A 16,742-nucleotide genomic window follows, 5' to 3' on the forward strand; every position below is an offset into this window, starting at 1 on the left:
GTTTATATACATTTATCGTAAAGTGTCGTCGTTGGTTCCTTGGTCCTGAATACATGGGATGTACACAGAGCAAAGAGAAGGGAGATTGATTCCTTGGTCCTGAATACATGGGATGTACACAGAGCAAAGAGAAGGGAGATTGATTCCTTGGTCCTGAATACATGGGATGTACACAGAGCAAAGAGAAGGGAGATTGATTCCTTGGTCCTGAATACATGGGATGTACACAGAGCAAAGAGAAGGGAGATTGATTCCTTGGTCCTGAATACATGGGATGTACACAGAGCAAAGAGAAGGGAGATTGATTCCTTGGTCCTGAATACATGGGATGTACACAGAGCAAAGAGAAGGGAGATTGATTCCTTGGTCCTGAATACATGGGATGTACACAGAGCAAAGAGAAGGGAGATTGATTCCTTGGTCCTGAATACATGGGATGTACACAGAGCAAAGAGAAGGAGATTGATTCCTTGGTCCTGAATACATGGGATGTACACAGAGCAAAGAGAAGGGAGATTGATTCCTTGGTCCTGAATACATGGGATGTACACAGAGCAAAGAGAAGGGAGATTGATTCCTTGGTCCTGAATACATGGGATGTACACAGAGCAAAGAGAAGGGAGATTGATTCCTTGGTCCTGAATACATGGGATGTACACAGAGCAAAGAGAAGGAGATTGATTCCTTGGTCCTGAATACATGGGATGTACACAGAGCAAAGAGAAGGGAGATTGATTCCTTGGTCCTGAATACATGGGATGTACACAGAGCAAAGAGAAGGGAGATTGATTCCTTGGTCCTGAATACATGGGATGTACACAGAGCAAAGAGAAGGGAGATTGATTCCTTGGTCCTGAATACATGGGATGTACACAGAGCAAAGAGAAGGGAGATTGATTCCTTGGTCCTGAATACATGGGATGTACACAGAGCAAAGAGAAGGAGATTGATTCCTTGGTCCTGAATACATGGGATGTACACAGAGCAAAGAGAAGGAGATTGATTCCTTGGTCCTGAATACATGGGATGTACACAGAGCAAAGAGAAGGAGATTGATTCCTTGGTCCTGAATACATGGGATGTACACAGAGCAAAGAGAAGGGAGATTGATTCCTTGGTCCTGAATACATGGGATGTACACAGAGCAAAGAGAAGGGAGATTGATTCCTTGGTCCTGAATACATGGGATGTACACAGAGCAAAGAGAAGGGAGATTGATTCCTTGGTCCTGAATACATGGGATGTACACAGAGCAAAGAGAAGGGAGATTGATTCCTTGGTCCTGAATACATGGGATGTACACAGAGCAAAGAGAAGGGAGATTGATTCCTTGGTCCTGAATACATGGGATGTACACAGAGCAAAGAGAAGGGAGATTGATTCCTTGGTCCTGAATACATGGGATGTACACAGAGCAAAGAGAAGGGAGATTAAGTCACTGTCTTGGATACATGGAATGCAGATTGCCCAGGGATTTCCATACATTGCTGGTCAGGCCACCTCTAACACTTCTTCACTCTGGGTTTTAACGTGGGAATAATCTCATCACAATGTTAGACGGTTACTGTGCATTGAGCACAGAGATGGGATATTCTATTATTATCAGCAAGTTAAGTATACAGTGTACGGTGTGATATCAGCATCCATATCTATAAGTGAACTAGTCCATAGAAACTCCTGTTTTTTTGTCTAACGCCTCACCCAACAATGTTACAACTGTATGTCGGCGACCTGTAAATATTGGAGTCTGGAGCAGACAATCCAGTGATTGACACTATGAGCATCGGTCAAAGCCACTGACATGCCTTCTACAAGCCAGTTGATCCGTTACTCTTAACGACATGCATATTAGAGTGAGTGAGTTTAGTTTTACGCCGCACTCAGCAATATTCCAGCTATGGCGCCGGTTTGTTAAGTATCGAGTCTGGACCAGACAATCCAGTGATCAACAGCATGAACATCGATCTACGCAATTGGGAAACGATGACGTGTCAACGAAGCCAGCGAGCCTGACCACCCGATCCCGTTAGTCGCCTCTTACGACAAGCATGGGTTACTGAAGATCAGTTCTAACCCGGATCTTCACGGGTCATGCATATTAGAACCTTGACCTTCAAGAGGGAGAAACGTCAGTATATTCAGAGTGTATACGCCAGAGCATACATATTTAATACAAGTAAGTGGTGATAGATACGCGTACGTCTAGAGGAAAACATCACGACAAGATACGATACTCTTCGTTTTGGCTCACGGATCTAGGATGTCGAAAAGACGTTCAAATGGTGTTTTAACGGATATGTTCGCATGCATATTTTCAACTCCGCAGCATAATAAACTTTGTGTATATTTTAAAGTAAATTGTGAGCAGATTGATATCTGGCGTGTTCACGAAGCCTCTTTGTAACCATTTGAACATTAACAAGTCTTTCACCTATTCATGTTAGCTAAGACCAGTATAAACATGTAGAAACATATTTGGACTGATTGTGAGTCAGGTGAGCTAAAACCTGACCACCAAACAGTTAGTGCTGGTATGATGCTTTCCAGTAAATAGTGGCCCTAGGCATCACTATATAGGCGCGTATTTGCAAACGGATAAGTCTGATGTTGACTTCACAATCGCTATATTCCTTTCATTCTTGCCTTTTACTCTTCATCGACTTCTAATTGTTATCTTCCTGGCTGCTGTGCTGGACTGATATATCTATACAATGTTTTGTCGCGAAAAATAACCATTTGTAAGTTGTGAATGAGTAAATCCGTATTTTGCCACGGAAGCGAAAAATCTAACATCTAAATAACAATGACACAGTTCGGCAACTTCAGTTGCTTATATAGTATGGAACAGCCTTGCCAGTCAAACCCTGGAAATCAACCCTAATCTTGTTGGAAGTTATGCTACCTTATAAACGTAAGTAATAACGTTTTTCTAAAAAAATATATAGTATAGCAAGCGAGGTCAGTTTGCTTCATGTCCAATAATTAATGGTATGACAGCTTATGAGTTAAGCTCCCGAAGCTAACGATTTACTTTGGACTCCGACAGGCTGCCATATAAACGAAATAAGCAGTACCTTTAAACAGTCCGGAATAGCAATACCCATATATAGACGCTGGTTGTTTGAACACAATCATGAGGCATCGATATTTTAAATAATATTGAAAACAACACGCTATGAATTGTTCCACAACATAATCAGGAATGATAATTATCCATTATGTCTTGCAGTAACTGAAGCGTACGTAAATTTCCTCGAAAAACAATTAAATGTTTACATTACTAAACAATGTCACGAAATGTTTTATATAAATGCTTGAATTCAGGACGTCTTGAAAAGTATATTAATATTTTTCATGGAGGGATTTGATCCTTGTATAGAACTCATTTCACGTTAAACTAAAAGATAAAAACACACCTCATCTGACAATGAATTTAGATAATCTCCCCGTTCGGCTGTTTGCGTCAAGCCGGATTCAGACAGATCGGAAAGTCACGAAATATACCGGAATTAAATCTATTCATAGACTTGAAACGGGCTACCGGAAATACACACAGAGTTATGGTTCTTGAAGGTAACACTTCCGTTTCGAACGACGCTCAACGTGAAACATTCCGATAGTAATCTTCGAAGCAAAATGTTTGTTTGTTGATGTGAATTGGTATGAAAACCGAACAATAGCGATGGCATCAGGAACTTCAAAGTACGGCGAAAATGGGGGTGAGGAGGGCAGAGACAGTGACAGTAGTTCAGAATCTGAACAACACGACAGAAACACAAATCAACGAGTTGATGAAGGGGACAACAAAAAGCAAACAAACACAGATGCCGCGACAGACGACGGGAAAGAAGAAGCTACATTTAGTTTGACTGATCCTGACGCCTTGCTAAAACAGTTAGAAAGTGTTGATTTGACGGAGGAAGATACAGAGGAACTATTGCACGAGGCATACAAAGTAAACATGAAATTGAAAGAGATGCTTCGTAGACAAGAATCAAAACGTCGTGACAGACTTTCAAGCGCGCAATCTGCATACAGTACTGCCTCGTCAAACTCAAGAAAACATCAAGGACCATCTGTCCTCCCACCTATTCACAAGAAAAGCCCAGCAAATGATATTCCTGATTTTAAGGTATGCTACTACATATGAAGTGAGTAACACTTAGAGTTACTGCCTACATGTGGGAGATCTATTTACTTTGCTTGCCCTAAGGCATGGTCATCTTAACCAGTGTGTTATATCCATGACTCAAATGTTATGGAAATAAAGAATATACATGAGAATGCATTTTAGTGGACCCATGTTGATTTGATAATGGCTATTTACTTCCATAGTAACATTTTTTCAAATGTTATTTCTAACCATCTCATTTAATTTTTACCTAAGCAAATATTATTTATTAATGATTTTTTTAACAAGGCCTAAATGGAGTTTTTTAGGTTCTTGCACATAACCTCTTTTTCGAAGTTGCCGTCCAATTATTGGTTTTCATGAACACTAATTAATTGTTTGAAATACATGTCTCTTTCAGTGAATTTGTCTGCTACATTTGCATGATAAGTGACAGAATTTCCTTGGATGTATTATCCTCTCTGCTTGAAATAGAGTCACTAGACAATGATATATTGATGAAGATAGTTGCATTATGTGCTTAAGCTTACATAGTGAAAACAGCCATTCTGGCAGCCATCATTTGTCTTGAGTCTTAATTCTACTCCTGCAATGAAACAGACATCAAGATTTATCCAGGCGTTTATATGTTCTGAACATTTAGCTGAGTTGAGTTACATATGAAAATTCATATTGATATAATCACCTGTTCAACCCTGAACATATTTGTTAACTTTTTATACATTATTATTTTTGCGAATTTAATGAACAAAAACAACTTAAGATATCCTATTGTTCCAAAAGAAAATGGCAGCCTGTGAGAAATTCACAATTGATCCATTTTCCAGTACACATTACTGAATCAAATATGATTGAAAATCCCTATTTTTATCAGGTCAGACCAATTATATTTCTTGTTTTATGGATCCCGCTGGTCATATTTTTTCAAGAATAAGAAAAAAAAAAATAAAATAATATCCTAATGTTAAGATATACTGGAGCGAGACTTCGACTATGCAAGGCAGTTTGTTGGACACTAAAACACCGGTATCTGTTCTCATAGACTTTAAACTGAATTATCAAACAATATTTGTGTTAGAAATCAGTGCTTTGAGCACTTCAGCGAGTGTGAACTTGAAAAACAGTGCCTTTGAATTGAAAAAAAAGGCTTTTGCTTTGACTGGTAATTTTTTTTCCCCTCCTGCCTTTAGGTTTTCTGAGGACAAAAATCTGTAAAACAAGAAATAAAATTGGTCTGGCCTCGTAGTATGATTTATTTTACTGTGTTTTAGTTGTCTTATCAAATATGTCTTCCAAAATGTATCGCAAAAAATTATTACATCATTACTTTTCATCAGCCACACTTCATTGCACAACGAATGAAACATTGTTTTATCAAATTTACCATGAAGTATTTAGTATAAAACTTCTCTGATGTGTTCCCTTTTTTTATAAATATATTTCTTGCACACATGTCCATTAATCTAAGTGGGGAAGAAGCATTGTGGTTATGTCAAATGTAGCCTTAATTCCTGTCAATTTACCATTACATTTCATAAATTATCCTAACAGCTGTGTCTTCTTCCATCAACATTGCCCTCAGCACTTTTGGATAAAAAGCCGGCCAAGGGAGGTAATATAATTATGGGGCCAAGCCGTGGATGCATCCAGGGTATAGTGGAGAGTGATCGTAACGTATGCCCTGGAGATTATCGAGGATGGTCTGGACCTGAATGTCCAGTGATTGATATTGTCAGTGACAATCCACATGGGATATGTGTGATCTTGTATGTATGTACATTCCACCATGTTCTCTCAGGTCTGGGAATCAACAGAAAGTCACAGTGCCACCATGGAAAAAAAAGTCCTTTGGTTACAAGTCCTTTAGTGTTGCAGCTGCCACTAAATGAAACTCACTGCCAGACTCTCTCAGAGACACCCAGTCGTTGAACAATTTAAGTGTCTCTTAAAGACTCATCTGTTCCATTTGTACTTTTAAAGTGACCGTGTACTGCTACCAAGTTTTTACTTTTCCTTGACTGTATGCGCTATGAGAATGCCCCAGTGGAGTTTAGCGCCATATAAATGGACATTATTATTATTATTATTATATGTCAAACTTACCCAGTCCATATGATGGACCTGTTCGTAGATATATCCATAACATTCAAAGTACAGTAAGAGGATAAATAATAAAGCCATACAGGAAATATAAGAATCAAAATATATCTATGGCAACCTCTGTTGTGTATTGGGTCACGAGGAGAATCCAGATTGTTGCAGTGTTAGATCACTCTGGCTTTCACCCATGTAATCTATCTATAAGTTATGACATTATAGCTGTTCAGGGCCTAACCATCATCTAATGGACAAGAGCTGATACCTTGACATATTTCTATTCTTACAAAGAATATATAAATCATCTTACATCTACCATAGGGATTCCCAGTCAAATAGGTCCCAAGCAACCAGTGCTGTTCAAAGAGGTGACTAAATAGGTTAGGTGGGAAAACTTGATGCCATCAAGTTGACTGATAGCATCCTCGTGCTCTAAGATTGGTTGGTTTGTTTGTTTGTTGTTTAATACCGCACTCAGCAATATTCCAGCTATATGGCAGCAGCCTGCAAATAATAAAGTCTGGACCAGACAATGCAGTGATCAACAGCATGAACATTGATCTACCTAATTGGGGTGCGATGACATGTGTCAATCAAGTCAGTGAGTCTGACCACCCAATCCCATTAGTCACCTCTTACAACAAGCATGGGTTACTGCAGACCAATTCTAACCAGGATCTTCATGGGTCTCATACTCTAAGAACATGGATTGTTGCTTACATTACTTATCACTGGATTTTGTGGTTCAAGACTGCCATCCGGGTTTTACGCAACACAGAAATGTGCATCCTGTACACACAGACATGCAAAATGAATGCAGAAGAAAAATACATTACACCTGGAGGGACACACAATAGTCATTGTACCAAATTTTCAACAAAAAATATATAGTTTCTGTTGTAAAATTAATTGTTACATCTTCAACTACAGTAGACTACACTATTTCATCACTTTACAAGAACCTCAAATGTCCTATAAGCATGATAAGGGAATAGAAATGAGTATTTGGAGGTTCTCTAGACCCTTAGTTCAGTAGGACAAGATAAAACCATATGCCACATTTCTAGAATATTGCCAACTGTGTCTCTAAACAACAAATGAAACAATGTATTTGGTTTATTTTTCAGAGGAGAGGTGATTCATCAAAGAAACCTAAACGTCCCACAAGTAAAAGTGCCAAAGAAAAGCCAGCCTGGGATGACCGCTTCTCCTTCGGTTGAATTTCCCAACAGGCTGGGACTTGCACATCTGTGATAGAAAATAATACCAGTCCTTGTGACCACATGACCAAGATGTCACTGTAGCAGTTTAAAGCATCATCTGTATGCATCATGACAGTACCCATCTTCGGTATGCACTTGTCAATGTTGTAGATATGCATTGAAACAAGTATTTGAGCATGATGGGAAATAAACCCTTTTGACTCTTGTGAAAATGACACCTAGGTTTCTATCTTTCAAGATTGGTTAATAAATCTGACATGGCATGATTCAATTTCAAAATTTCATTTTCATGATTTACTGATTTAGTAATTTATTATTACATGAAATACAGCATGTTTTTGTTAATGTTTTGGTTGAATCTGATTGCAAGTCTAGTACTGTATGTTCACTTTGCTGTGTAAACTGCAGTTAAATGTGCTTCTGCTGAATTGCCTCCCTTAGCTGTGCAAAGATCCTGTGATTGGGGGTTCAAATCCTAGATTGTGATCCTTGGTATCAGTGATCATGTTTTTTCAGCCATATGTAATTGTCAACATGTCACAGTGTGAGCTATCTTCCCAAATTAGTATAAAAGTTAAATTTACTTTTACCTGAATCCAGAAACTCAATTATCCCAAAGAATGCTTTTGGTTTCTTCACTCTATTATCAATATGTGAAATATTCTGAGCAGCGTAAACAATGATGGAGAAGAGGAAACTACTCCTTTTACTTAAACATGCCATAATAGGCTAGAACCCATGAAGATTTGGCTTTGAATTTGTCTTCAGGAACAAACCCTTGTTGTAAAAGACAACTAACATTATCTGGTGGTTAGGTTCACTGACTTGTCTGATACATCTGATCATATCTCAAATGCATCAATTGATGCTCATGATTTCAAACACTAGACTGACTGGTTCAGTCGTGTATATTTACAGACTGTTATCATATAGCTCGCATGCTGCTTAGTGTGGTATGAAGCAAACAAATACAATAGCTTACCGGTAGGTATTGTGTATGCCTCATGCAACACTGCTTTTTCAACATTATATTCACTTCACATAAATCATAGAAAATTGACTGCATGCATTCATAGTGTAATTCTTGTATTCTCAGGATTATCATGGCAAAATGTGTAAGTATTGTAGAAACATATGATCTATTGATCTGGAACATAACAGTTGCTTTCATCCCTCAAGTACTACATTTATTCCCTCAGGTTCTTATTCTGCTGTGGCTGTAACTGAATTGCATTTACACGAGCATCTCTCAGTGGGCCATCCTATAAGTGTTCATGTTATTAACTATCAATCTCATTTAACATGATTCACTGCAAATAGCTGGAAAATTGCTGATGCAGCGTATTCATTCATTTAACATGATTTAAATCATATCCTACAGGATTGACTGCTACCTTTCTGCAAATGCCTCACATACTCCAGCTAGTTACTTTTCTTATCATTTAGTCATCAAGAATACATTAACTTCTTGGTAAAACTAAAAGTGAGCAGATCGAGAGAACTTAGAGCAGCATATCTGTGTACCAAAATAAAAACAGACAGGCACTTCTGAATAGAGAATATGGATGGTTGTCATGGAAGAGGGGAGTATCAGTTCTTAATGAGATTGAATGTATGATACGTATGTAAGTATTTTCTCACCACGTACATGATGTAAGTTCTGACATAAAAGTGACTATTTTATGGACTACCCGGTATCAGTATTATAACTTATTGTATGTGTGTTCAACAACGATGTTTGTAAATAGATACTTTTATTGTTATTGAATGACTTACATGTTCCATAATTATTCTACAAGTAGAATACAGGTAAGCTATTTGTTGTGCAGATATTTTAGTGAGTGAAGAGTTTAGTTGTACGCCACTTTTAGCAATATTTGAGCAATGTCATGGTGGTGCAGAAATTTAAACATACTCATGTTATCAACATAACAAGAAAAAGGTTGCTGTCGGGAAATAACGACTTGTCTCCTTATCAACAACTGAGATGAATTCTTGAAATTGATATGACTGTTTGGTAGGGTTAGAAAATGTTTCTTGAAATATATATTATAAAACACTATTCACGCAACAGGAAATTAAACTCCTTTGACAGTACTATTATTATGGATTACATGTGTTTGGTGAAATTGAGTCAAAATAAAAATCTGAACTGGAACTTATAGTATATTTGTCTGTCATGTATGTGTATAAATAGTGATTATCATGTGTACCGAACTCAGCAGCAAAGTGCAGTTTCGCATCTGCCGGACATCTTCTATACCAATCCAGTGGATATTCCTGGTGAGAACAATGGCTATTTCTTAAACGCCTGTTTCCATTACTTGTGCATGCTCAAAGCACTAAAACATTATTACCCTGGATAACTCAAGCTGCCTGTGTGGCTCTAGGTTATAGTCACATGACTTATCCCACTGGGTACCCATTTTCTGTTGGGTGAACAGAGGCAATTTTGAACAAACTCACATAGATAGAGAATAGAAAGACTTTATACAGACAGACATGAATAGCAATTTCTTTTTCATATCATTTCCTTTTACTATAAATTGTCTACTATTCTCAGGCTTACTTGCACACGTTTATCATCCTTCAGGTATGTAGACTGGTCCATAAGTCTGTTGGTACGGCCAGTGAAACTCTGGAGTGTCAAGTTGATTTCAACCAAAATCTCTCCTACTGAACATTTTCTAAGGACAACACCTTTGAGTAGCAATGACTTTTTGTGTGTGTATTTATAAAATGTTAGGCTGAATATTTTACAAAAGGCTGTCAAAATGAGCCGTGGACACATTGGAATTTACCAATGGGGGTTATCCCTATCCATACTCATTTGGCAATTTTGGCTAAATATGAATTCAGACTTCAATACCGGAAGGGATACATCTCAACACTATTCTAACTTTGTCCACATGTGATAACTTTTGTTCTGATTTTATCTACATTGTCTTCACATAATAATATGGGTATAGTGGAAAAAATAAGCAAGATTTCTAGAAACTGAACATCAAACTTTATTTCTGATAAAATTCCAGCGTAATTTATAAAGCTTGATGGTTCTATTTAAAACAACAGTGTACATTTGATATTGACGCATCTATTGTTCTTCTTTCACAAGACAGACTCACCACAACAGAAGAGACAAGGACTTTCCTAGTTTTCATTAACTTTAGTCAGACTGCTTTCTTAAAACTTCTTCAAACTGGAATCCTGAATCCACATATTTCACTTCTTACCCTTACTAAACATGCACTAAATGTCTTATCACATAGTTAACACAAAAAAAATTATTTCTGACAATTTAATGTGTTTTATGTAACTGTATTACTGTAACAAAGCATTTAGCTTCAACATGAACATTTGTTTTACTTTCGTGCAGTTTGCCATGAAAGAAACGGACTTATTTGTGTTGCTTAGTCATTAAACCAAGTTACTGTTTCTAAATAAAAATAATTGTGATGTTTGATGCAACTTACAACTTTATGCATTTTGTGTGCAACTATCTAACAACTGAAACAATACTCTATTAATAACGGACACATAAACACATAGCACATTTAATGCTGGAAAATATTTAACAGATGGAAAACACATTAATGTAATCCTATTAACATTAATTCATATGGACCACATACACAAGATCCTGGAAACATTTGAAGTATTTCTGACACGAAAAAATTGAGTTTTCAGGGAAAGTAGTTGTTGAATAAAAGGAGTGCTTTAACTATGTTAAAAGACATAACAGGGGTGTTCAGTGTACCATTCTGATGCCATATCCCATACATATAGTAATCAAATAATTTTTCTGAACATAGTACTATTATGTACACCTGCTTTTAGAAAATGTGTTTCTCATTTTAAATGAGAGATATGGCCACAAATACAACAATAAATGACAAACAAGACCTACATATATACACATTCTGAATACACGTGATACACACAGTTCGCTTGCATTCAAACTTTTCATGATATATTCCAACAATCTTTAACATACTGGCTGCGCCTGCCATATCAGCCATCATGGATAATTTTCTTCATCATAGGCAGTAGTAAATGTGAAAGCTCCGGACAAATATAGTACAATGTTTGACCTTTTACAAGAAAAGTCTACGAAACAAGAAAGAAGTCTTGTGATCCATGCATCAAGCTCTTATTGATTATACAACCATATATTATAAAAAAGGTTAGAAATGTACTCTTATTTTCAGCAAAGAAACAATGATTTGCTATCCGAGTCTCAGTCAGGATTAAGTATTTCTTTAATAATTAAAGCCCAAACTTTCATACTGTAGTCAACTGAATATGATTACTAACCGTATGTCCATGCAGCCATTAACAGCGTACAAGAATAAATGACACTGACTGAGACCTTTCCATGGTGGCCAAACCCAACATTTCAATGAATTAACACAAACATTCTTATACCAGTTTTATTCTTCCACTTTATCGTTTGATTAACAGTTGCTATATAAGTAGTAGGTATGGTTAGCTCCCTTGGCAGTAGGTGCTGATGCAAACCAGAAAAAACAGATGACAAGTCCTCGCTAGTACCAGACATTTACTAGCATACATGTCCTGTGTAGCAAAATGACTTCCCTGTGTCATTTTATTACCTGCTACCAATTCTAACCCTGAAGTGACATATTTATCCTCATAATCTGCCCAATGAACAGAAACAAGGCAGCTATATACACTGGAGACCTTCAAAGAAACTAAAGATGAGCCTGTACAGTTTTCAACAACAATGCAAAAAAAAGACAAATACTGATCAAGACCATGTTAATTCTAATTTTGATGTTGTGCAATACAAATGTAGCGTCGAAAACTTATTCTTTTAAAATTGTCATTTTCAAAATAAAGCAAACCAAACAGATTACAACTTAACCACACATCCGCAATGCCACCCTACAAAAGCTGAAATTTGACTAGCCTTTAGGATTTCACGTGAACAAGGACACTGGTTAGTGGGTTAAGTGCCAATTTGATATATAATTCTGTTAAACCCCTGCGAGCATAAGTTACCTACTTACAGCTAAGATACTTCATCCAGCTTATATTATGCTTTCTACCAGGGTTAAACACCCCATATGTTAGTCAGCTGTGGAAGTCAGTATCATTGCAATCAAAGCATGATGAGATGAAAGAAGGTCACAAATCAACAAGAACATTAGAGGATATTGATGTTGTGCTCGAGAGATATTCATCAGAAAAGCAATTCAATTTGTCTTTTAGCTTGATATGCTTGATGGGGACTACTGTGATATGGGAACACTACCTTCATAGGTATGAAATCAAAACAGCACCACAATGATAACTAGTTACAAGAATATCTCTGTAGGTGACATGCACACTAACTCTTGACAAAAGCTCTGCAATAAAGAGGCACAACAAGCAGGAGGAAACCAAGCACTAAAGGTCTTCATTCCACTACCATGATTACTAATTACACATGAATAACGATGTATGTCTGATAAACTAAAACAAAGGAATACTCATGTAGATCCCTGTGAGTGTGATTGTGTGTGAAACACGCCCCTATATACACATCCATCCAGGTCAGTTCAAGCTTACAGTAACCATCATAACAATGACAACCAAGATACTGTTTCAGTCATTGGCCTTCCTTTAGAGTTTTCTCCCCTTAGCCAAATTGTCTCTTTAGGAACTTTGCCATTGCTCAATCAAGAGAGTGCTCCTGATGCAAGTTTGCTTGTCACTATTGAGGGTTTGCGAGGTGGAAGGGTTTCTGGGGTTGGAATAGTCTCTCCAATTGATTCTTGCAAGAAAAGTTTTTCATTGGGTGCAAGAGGCCTCTTTGGGTTGTTCATCTTTGCCTTGGCCATATTGTAGTCACCAGAGTCAAAATATTTTTGCTGAAAGCAAACATTGGAAGTTAGTTATGTTCATGTAAATCACATCTGTAACATGTATACATTTTCTTCCTTGTTCAGTTGTTATATAACTGAAACATTCCAAATGTCAAATATAACTCTCTAACCTTGTTCAAGTTAATCATAAAACTATTTCTTTGCAGAACACAAGAAAATTTATGAAAACATTGGTAGATTTATACAAATATTACAGAAAAGGTCCTCCTGTTTAATGTGCAACAAAAACAAAACAATTATTATCTAATTTACTTTGAATTGCTTGTTTAAGCAGTGGAAAAACAAAACAAACCCACTTGCAAAAATGGGTGTAATCACCTAATGCGTCTTCAGCTTGCTGGGCTGTGCTGTATTTCCATGCATATTGTTACTAACAATTCAATGTAGGTAACATATTTACCATATCAAGAAGCCTACTGCAGTGAATAATGCACAAGATAACTGTCTCTGTTATTTTAACATAAACTGCTATTGTAAGCTTAAGCAAGATTTGACTCACTTGGCATACTCGGGGCAACATATGAAGAGATGCAAATTAATAGTTGCCTGATTACAATATAAACTTTGTCATAGAAGACAATTGCTTTCTTAACATAGATATATTCAGTGGTTTAAAATACCCAACAGTCTGTACCAATGGAGTAAAAATATACCAAATACTACAACAGGCAGAAGATGAATAAACACAGAATAACGACCACAGAGCAAGTGGGTAGATACAAGTGTAAGTAAAACACTGCATGATGGGACAACTTACTCCTTTAGCCAATCTTTTGTGAAGTAAAGCAGAACCCCCAGAGTTGCTTAAAGATGGGTACTTGGCCTTGAGCTTGTCAGCCTCCCTCTGCTCCAAAGCCTTCTTGTCAGGCTGTGGTTGGATCTGAGGTTGGATCTGAGGTTGTGTCTGAGGCTGGGTCTGAGGCTAAAATAATCAATGTGAACAGATATATTTATTGCTATTTAGTTTTACATGTGAATTGTACAACACCTCAATAGTTCAGCCATGTGAAGTCAGCTTGTAAACAATCAATTGAAATTAGTGGTGTTCTGATTAATTGAAATAATCGAAGATTGGTCGAAGTGACCAAACGACCAAGCAATCGATCACATTTTCTCATAATCGAACACAAACGATTTTGGAACTGCAGTTTTAGTCTTTGAAACACTTGACGATGGAACATATCATAGAAGTTGTCAGGTTCTGAAAACTTGTTTGATTCTTAGAAAACTCACTTCACTAACTGAAAAGTCATGACTGAATATTTCTTGAAGACTCCAGGAGGTTTATGTTCATGATATATTAGTCATCACTTTAGAGTATCACGTTGTATCATGTTATACTTATCTGCAATAACAACCTGGATAGGAAAATCTGAAAAATGACGCTAACCAATTTTTTTTTATGATTGTTCGTTGGTAATAAAGCAATCATCAATTCTGAAATTTCAACCAATTCCCAACACTAATTGAAACAACCACTATCACAGATTGATCCAAGATGTGAGGGTATGTTAACATCCTATCAAACAAGTCACTTCAGCCATCTCATCCAGAACAAATCCAGTCCCTTTTTTACATCAAGCCTTGGCATCTGGATCATACCTGACTACCTGTGACGATATGACCTAGCAACCCTTGTTGTATGAGGCTGCAAACAGGATGGGGTCAGGCTCACTGACATTATGATGCATGCCATCAAAATTCCAACTGTCTTGATCTCCGTTCATGTCCATCACTGGACTGTCTTGTCAGATGTGATTATTTACTGCGATTATTCTGCTGAGTGCAGAGTTAAATAACAAATAAAAACAAACATAAACATATTCAAATCCACAGTGGGCCATATAGACAGAAAACCAGCATAAGAAGTTCCTGGTATCTTGTGTTTCTTGTATTACTTTTCCAACACCTCACCTGAATTTTCTTGTATCAGTAACTTCCTAATACTGTTGTATCTAAAAGTACAGGTAATCTTTCTTTCCATATATATGTTATTATTCACAATACTACAGGAATGAGCGTTTCAATAAACATGCATTATACCGGATACCTGCCTGTCATATTTAATTAGGTCAAGTGATGCGAACGCGGAAAGGTGAAAAAAAATAAAACAGAGATGAAAATAACCCTAACCCTGCTAGGTATCTGGTATAATGCATTCTTACCGTTAACTCAAATCATGACGTCGTAAACATTGAATAAAATTATAGCGATGGAACATAAAAAAAATACTCACACATGCTAACAGACAAAATAATGCATGAAAAACTAAAACATGATGTTATCTAAGCACATTGAAAGGGGGAGAGATAAACCATGGAGTCCTTTGAAAACACATGTAACTCTTTGTACTGAAACATGGACTTTTTCCTGTCTAGTCATATGTCTCAACTGCCTGATCCCCTAGATTCGGCAATTAACTTCAGACTGGCTGTCTTGATAGCTTCAAGTGAGGTCAAGGCCATAAAGACAATGACACACTAAGTTAACATGACAGTATGGAATTTCAATAGCCTCTCGTGTCTATTTGACACGTTTGAAATAGGAGAATTCAACAAGACATGAAACTCATTCATTCAGACACAAACGACCTTCTTGAGTTACGTGACTTATTATTTTCCTGTGAAATTTCCTAAGCATGTTTCTTAACATGATGCTGTTATAGTTAAGTACATATTCTCAACTTATATGTCTCTAATCATTACCCGATGTTATCTATTAGTAAACACTGCTCAAGTGCACTGGAGTGGAGGGTGTGTTAGCGCTGTGTCCAAAATTCAAACATTTAGTTCAGTTGAAAAGAGCCACGGCATACCCGGGGGTGATCCGAGAGAAGATACACATATACTCAGTTTTCAATTAATTTCACCTCATTCTGGAGATGCCAAAACATTTGTTGAATCACTCCACAACGGAAATTTTATTGCTGTGTGAACTTGAACACTTTCCGAAAGGTAAACACGAACACTTTATAACACCCATGCGTGTAATTATGAAGTTAAAAATGGGTTTCCCAAATAAAATTGTATCTGCTTTCGTTAACTACGTATTTAAGCTAATAGGTTTCCCGTCACTACCTGGTTAGATTCTTCAACGTCAGACATTTTCAAGGGAAACTTCGCTTGACGACAGTCTGGCTCTCTTTCCTCAGAAAATGGCGACTTTGACGTCAAACAAAATAGGTACGATATTCCTACACACTGTCGATATTGTCACTTTGCAACTACACTGAGGTAAAACAAGAAAACACTGAACTTGAAACATACGTTAGCAGTTGCATCGGAGTAACGATTGGAAAATCAAAATTATGTTTTGTACTGAACATTCTTAGAGATAAATACTTTTCAATGACGGAACGGCCATCTTGAAATATGTCTTTGGCAAATAGCATCAGACATTTGC

At 37.1% G+C, this 16,742-nt stretch overlaps 2 protein-coding genes across 2 annotated transcripts; one reads left to right on the forward strand and one right to left on the reverse strand.

The window, feature by feature from the left end:
• The first annotated feature begins 3,572 nt into the window (after nt 1-3,572).
• On the forward strand, nt 3,573-8,073 carry LOC124282441. Its single transcript, XM_046718426.1, has 2 exons — nt 3,573-4,132; nt 7,357-8,073. The coding sequence occupies exons 1-2, from the start codon at nt 3,683-3,685 to the stop codon at nt 7,447-7,449; spliced, it is 543 nt and encodes a 180-aa protein (XP_046574382.1). The 5' UTR covers nt 3,573-3,682; the 3' UTR covers nt 7,450-8,073.
• Nucleotides 8,074-10,445: 2,372 nt separating this feature from the next.
• On the reverse strand, nt 10,446-16,553 carry LOC124282443 (cAMP-regulated phosphoprotein 19-A-like). The gene is made up of 3 exons (XM_046718428.1): nt 16,418-16,553; nt 14,098-14,262; nt 10,446-13,325 (listed from the first exon to the last, which is right to left on the reverse strand). Exons 1-3 carry the CDS (start codon nt 16,442-16,444, stop codon nt 13,134-13,136), a joined length of 384 nt encoding a protein of 127 aa, XP_046574384.1. The 5' UTR covers nt 16,445-16,553; the 3' UTR covers nt 10,446-13,133.
• Nucleotides 16,554-16,742: the final 189 nt, after the last annotated feature.

The sequence above is a fragment of the Haliotis rubra genome, unplaced genomic scaffold (genome assembly GCF_003918875.1).
Source record: "Haliotis rubra isolate DU_JTF1 unplaced genomic scaffold, ASM391887v1 Scf3, whole genome shotgun sequence".
Lineage (NCBI taxonomy): Eukaryota > Metazoa > Mollusca > Gastropoda > Lepetellida > Haliotidae > Haliotis > Haliotis rubra.

Bases quoted from the DNA above. Each gene is read 5' to 3' on its own strand.
- LOC124282443 (XM_046718428.1), bottom strand. From the start codon at position 16,444: ATGTCTGACGTTGAAGAATCTAACCAG. The intron at 14,263-16,417 runs GTAGTGACGGGA...TGATTATTTTAG, and splicing joins ACGTTGAAGAATCTAACCAG to CCTCAGACCCAGCCTCAGAC. The intron at 13,326-14,097 runs GTAAGTTGTCCC...GTTTGCTTTCAG, and splicing joins ACAAAAGATTGGCTAAAGGA to CAAAAATATTTTGACTCTGG.
- LOC124282441 (XM_046718426.1), top strand. From the start codon at position 3,683: ATGGCATCAGGAACTTCAAAGTACGGCGAAAATGGGGGTGAGGAGGGC. The intron at 4,133-7,356 runs GTATGCTACTAC...TTTATTTTTCAG, and splicing joins ATGATATTCCTGATTTTAAG to AGGAGAGGTGATTCATCAAA.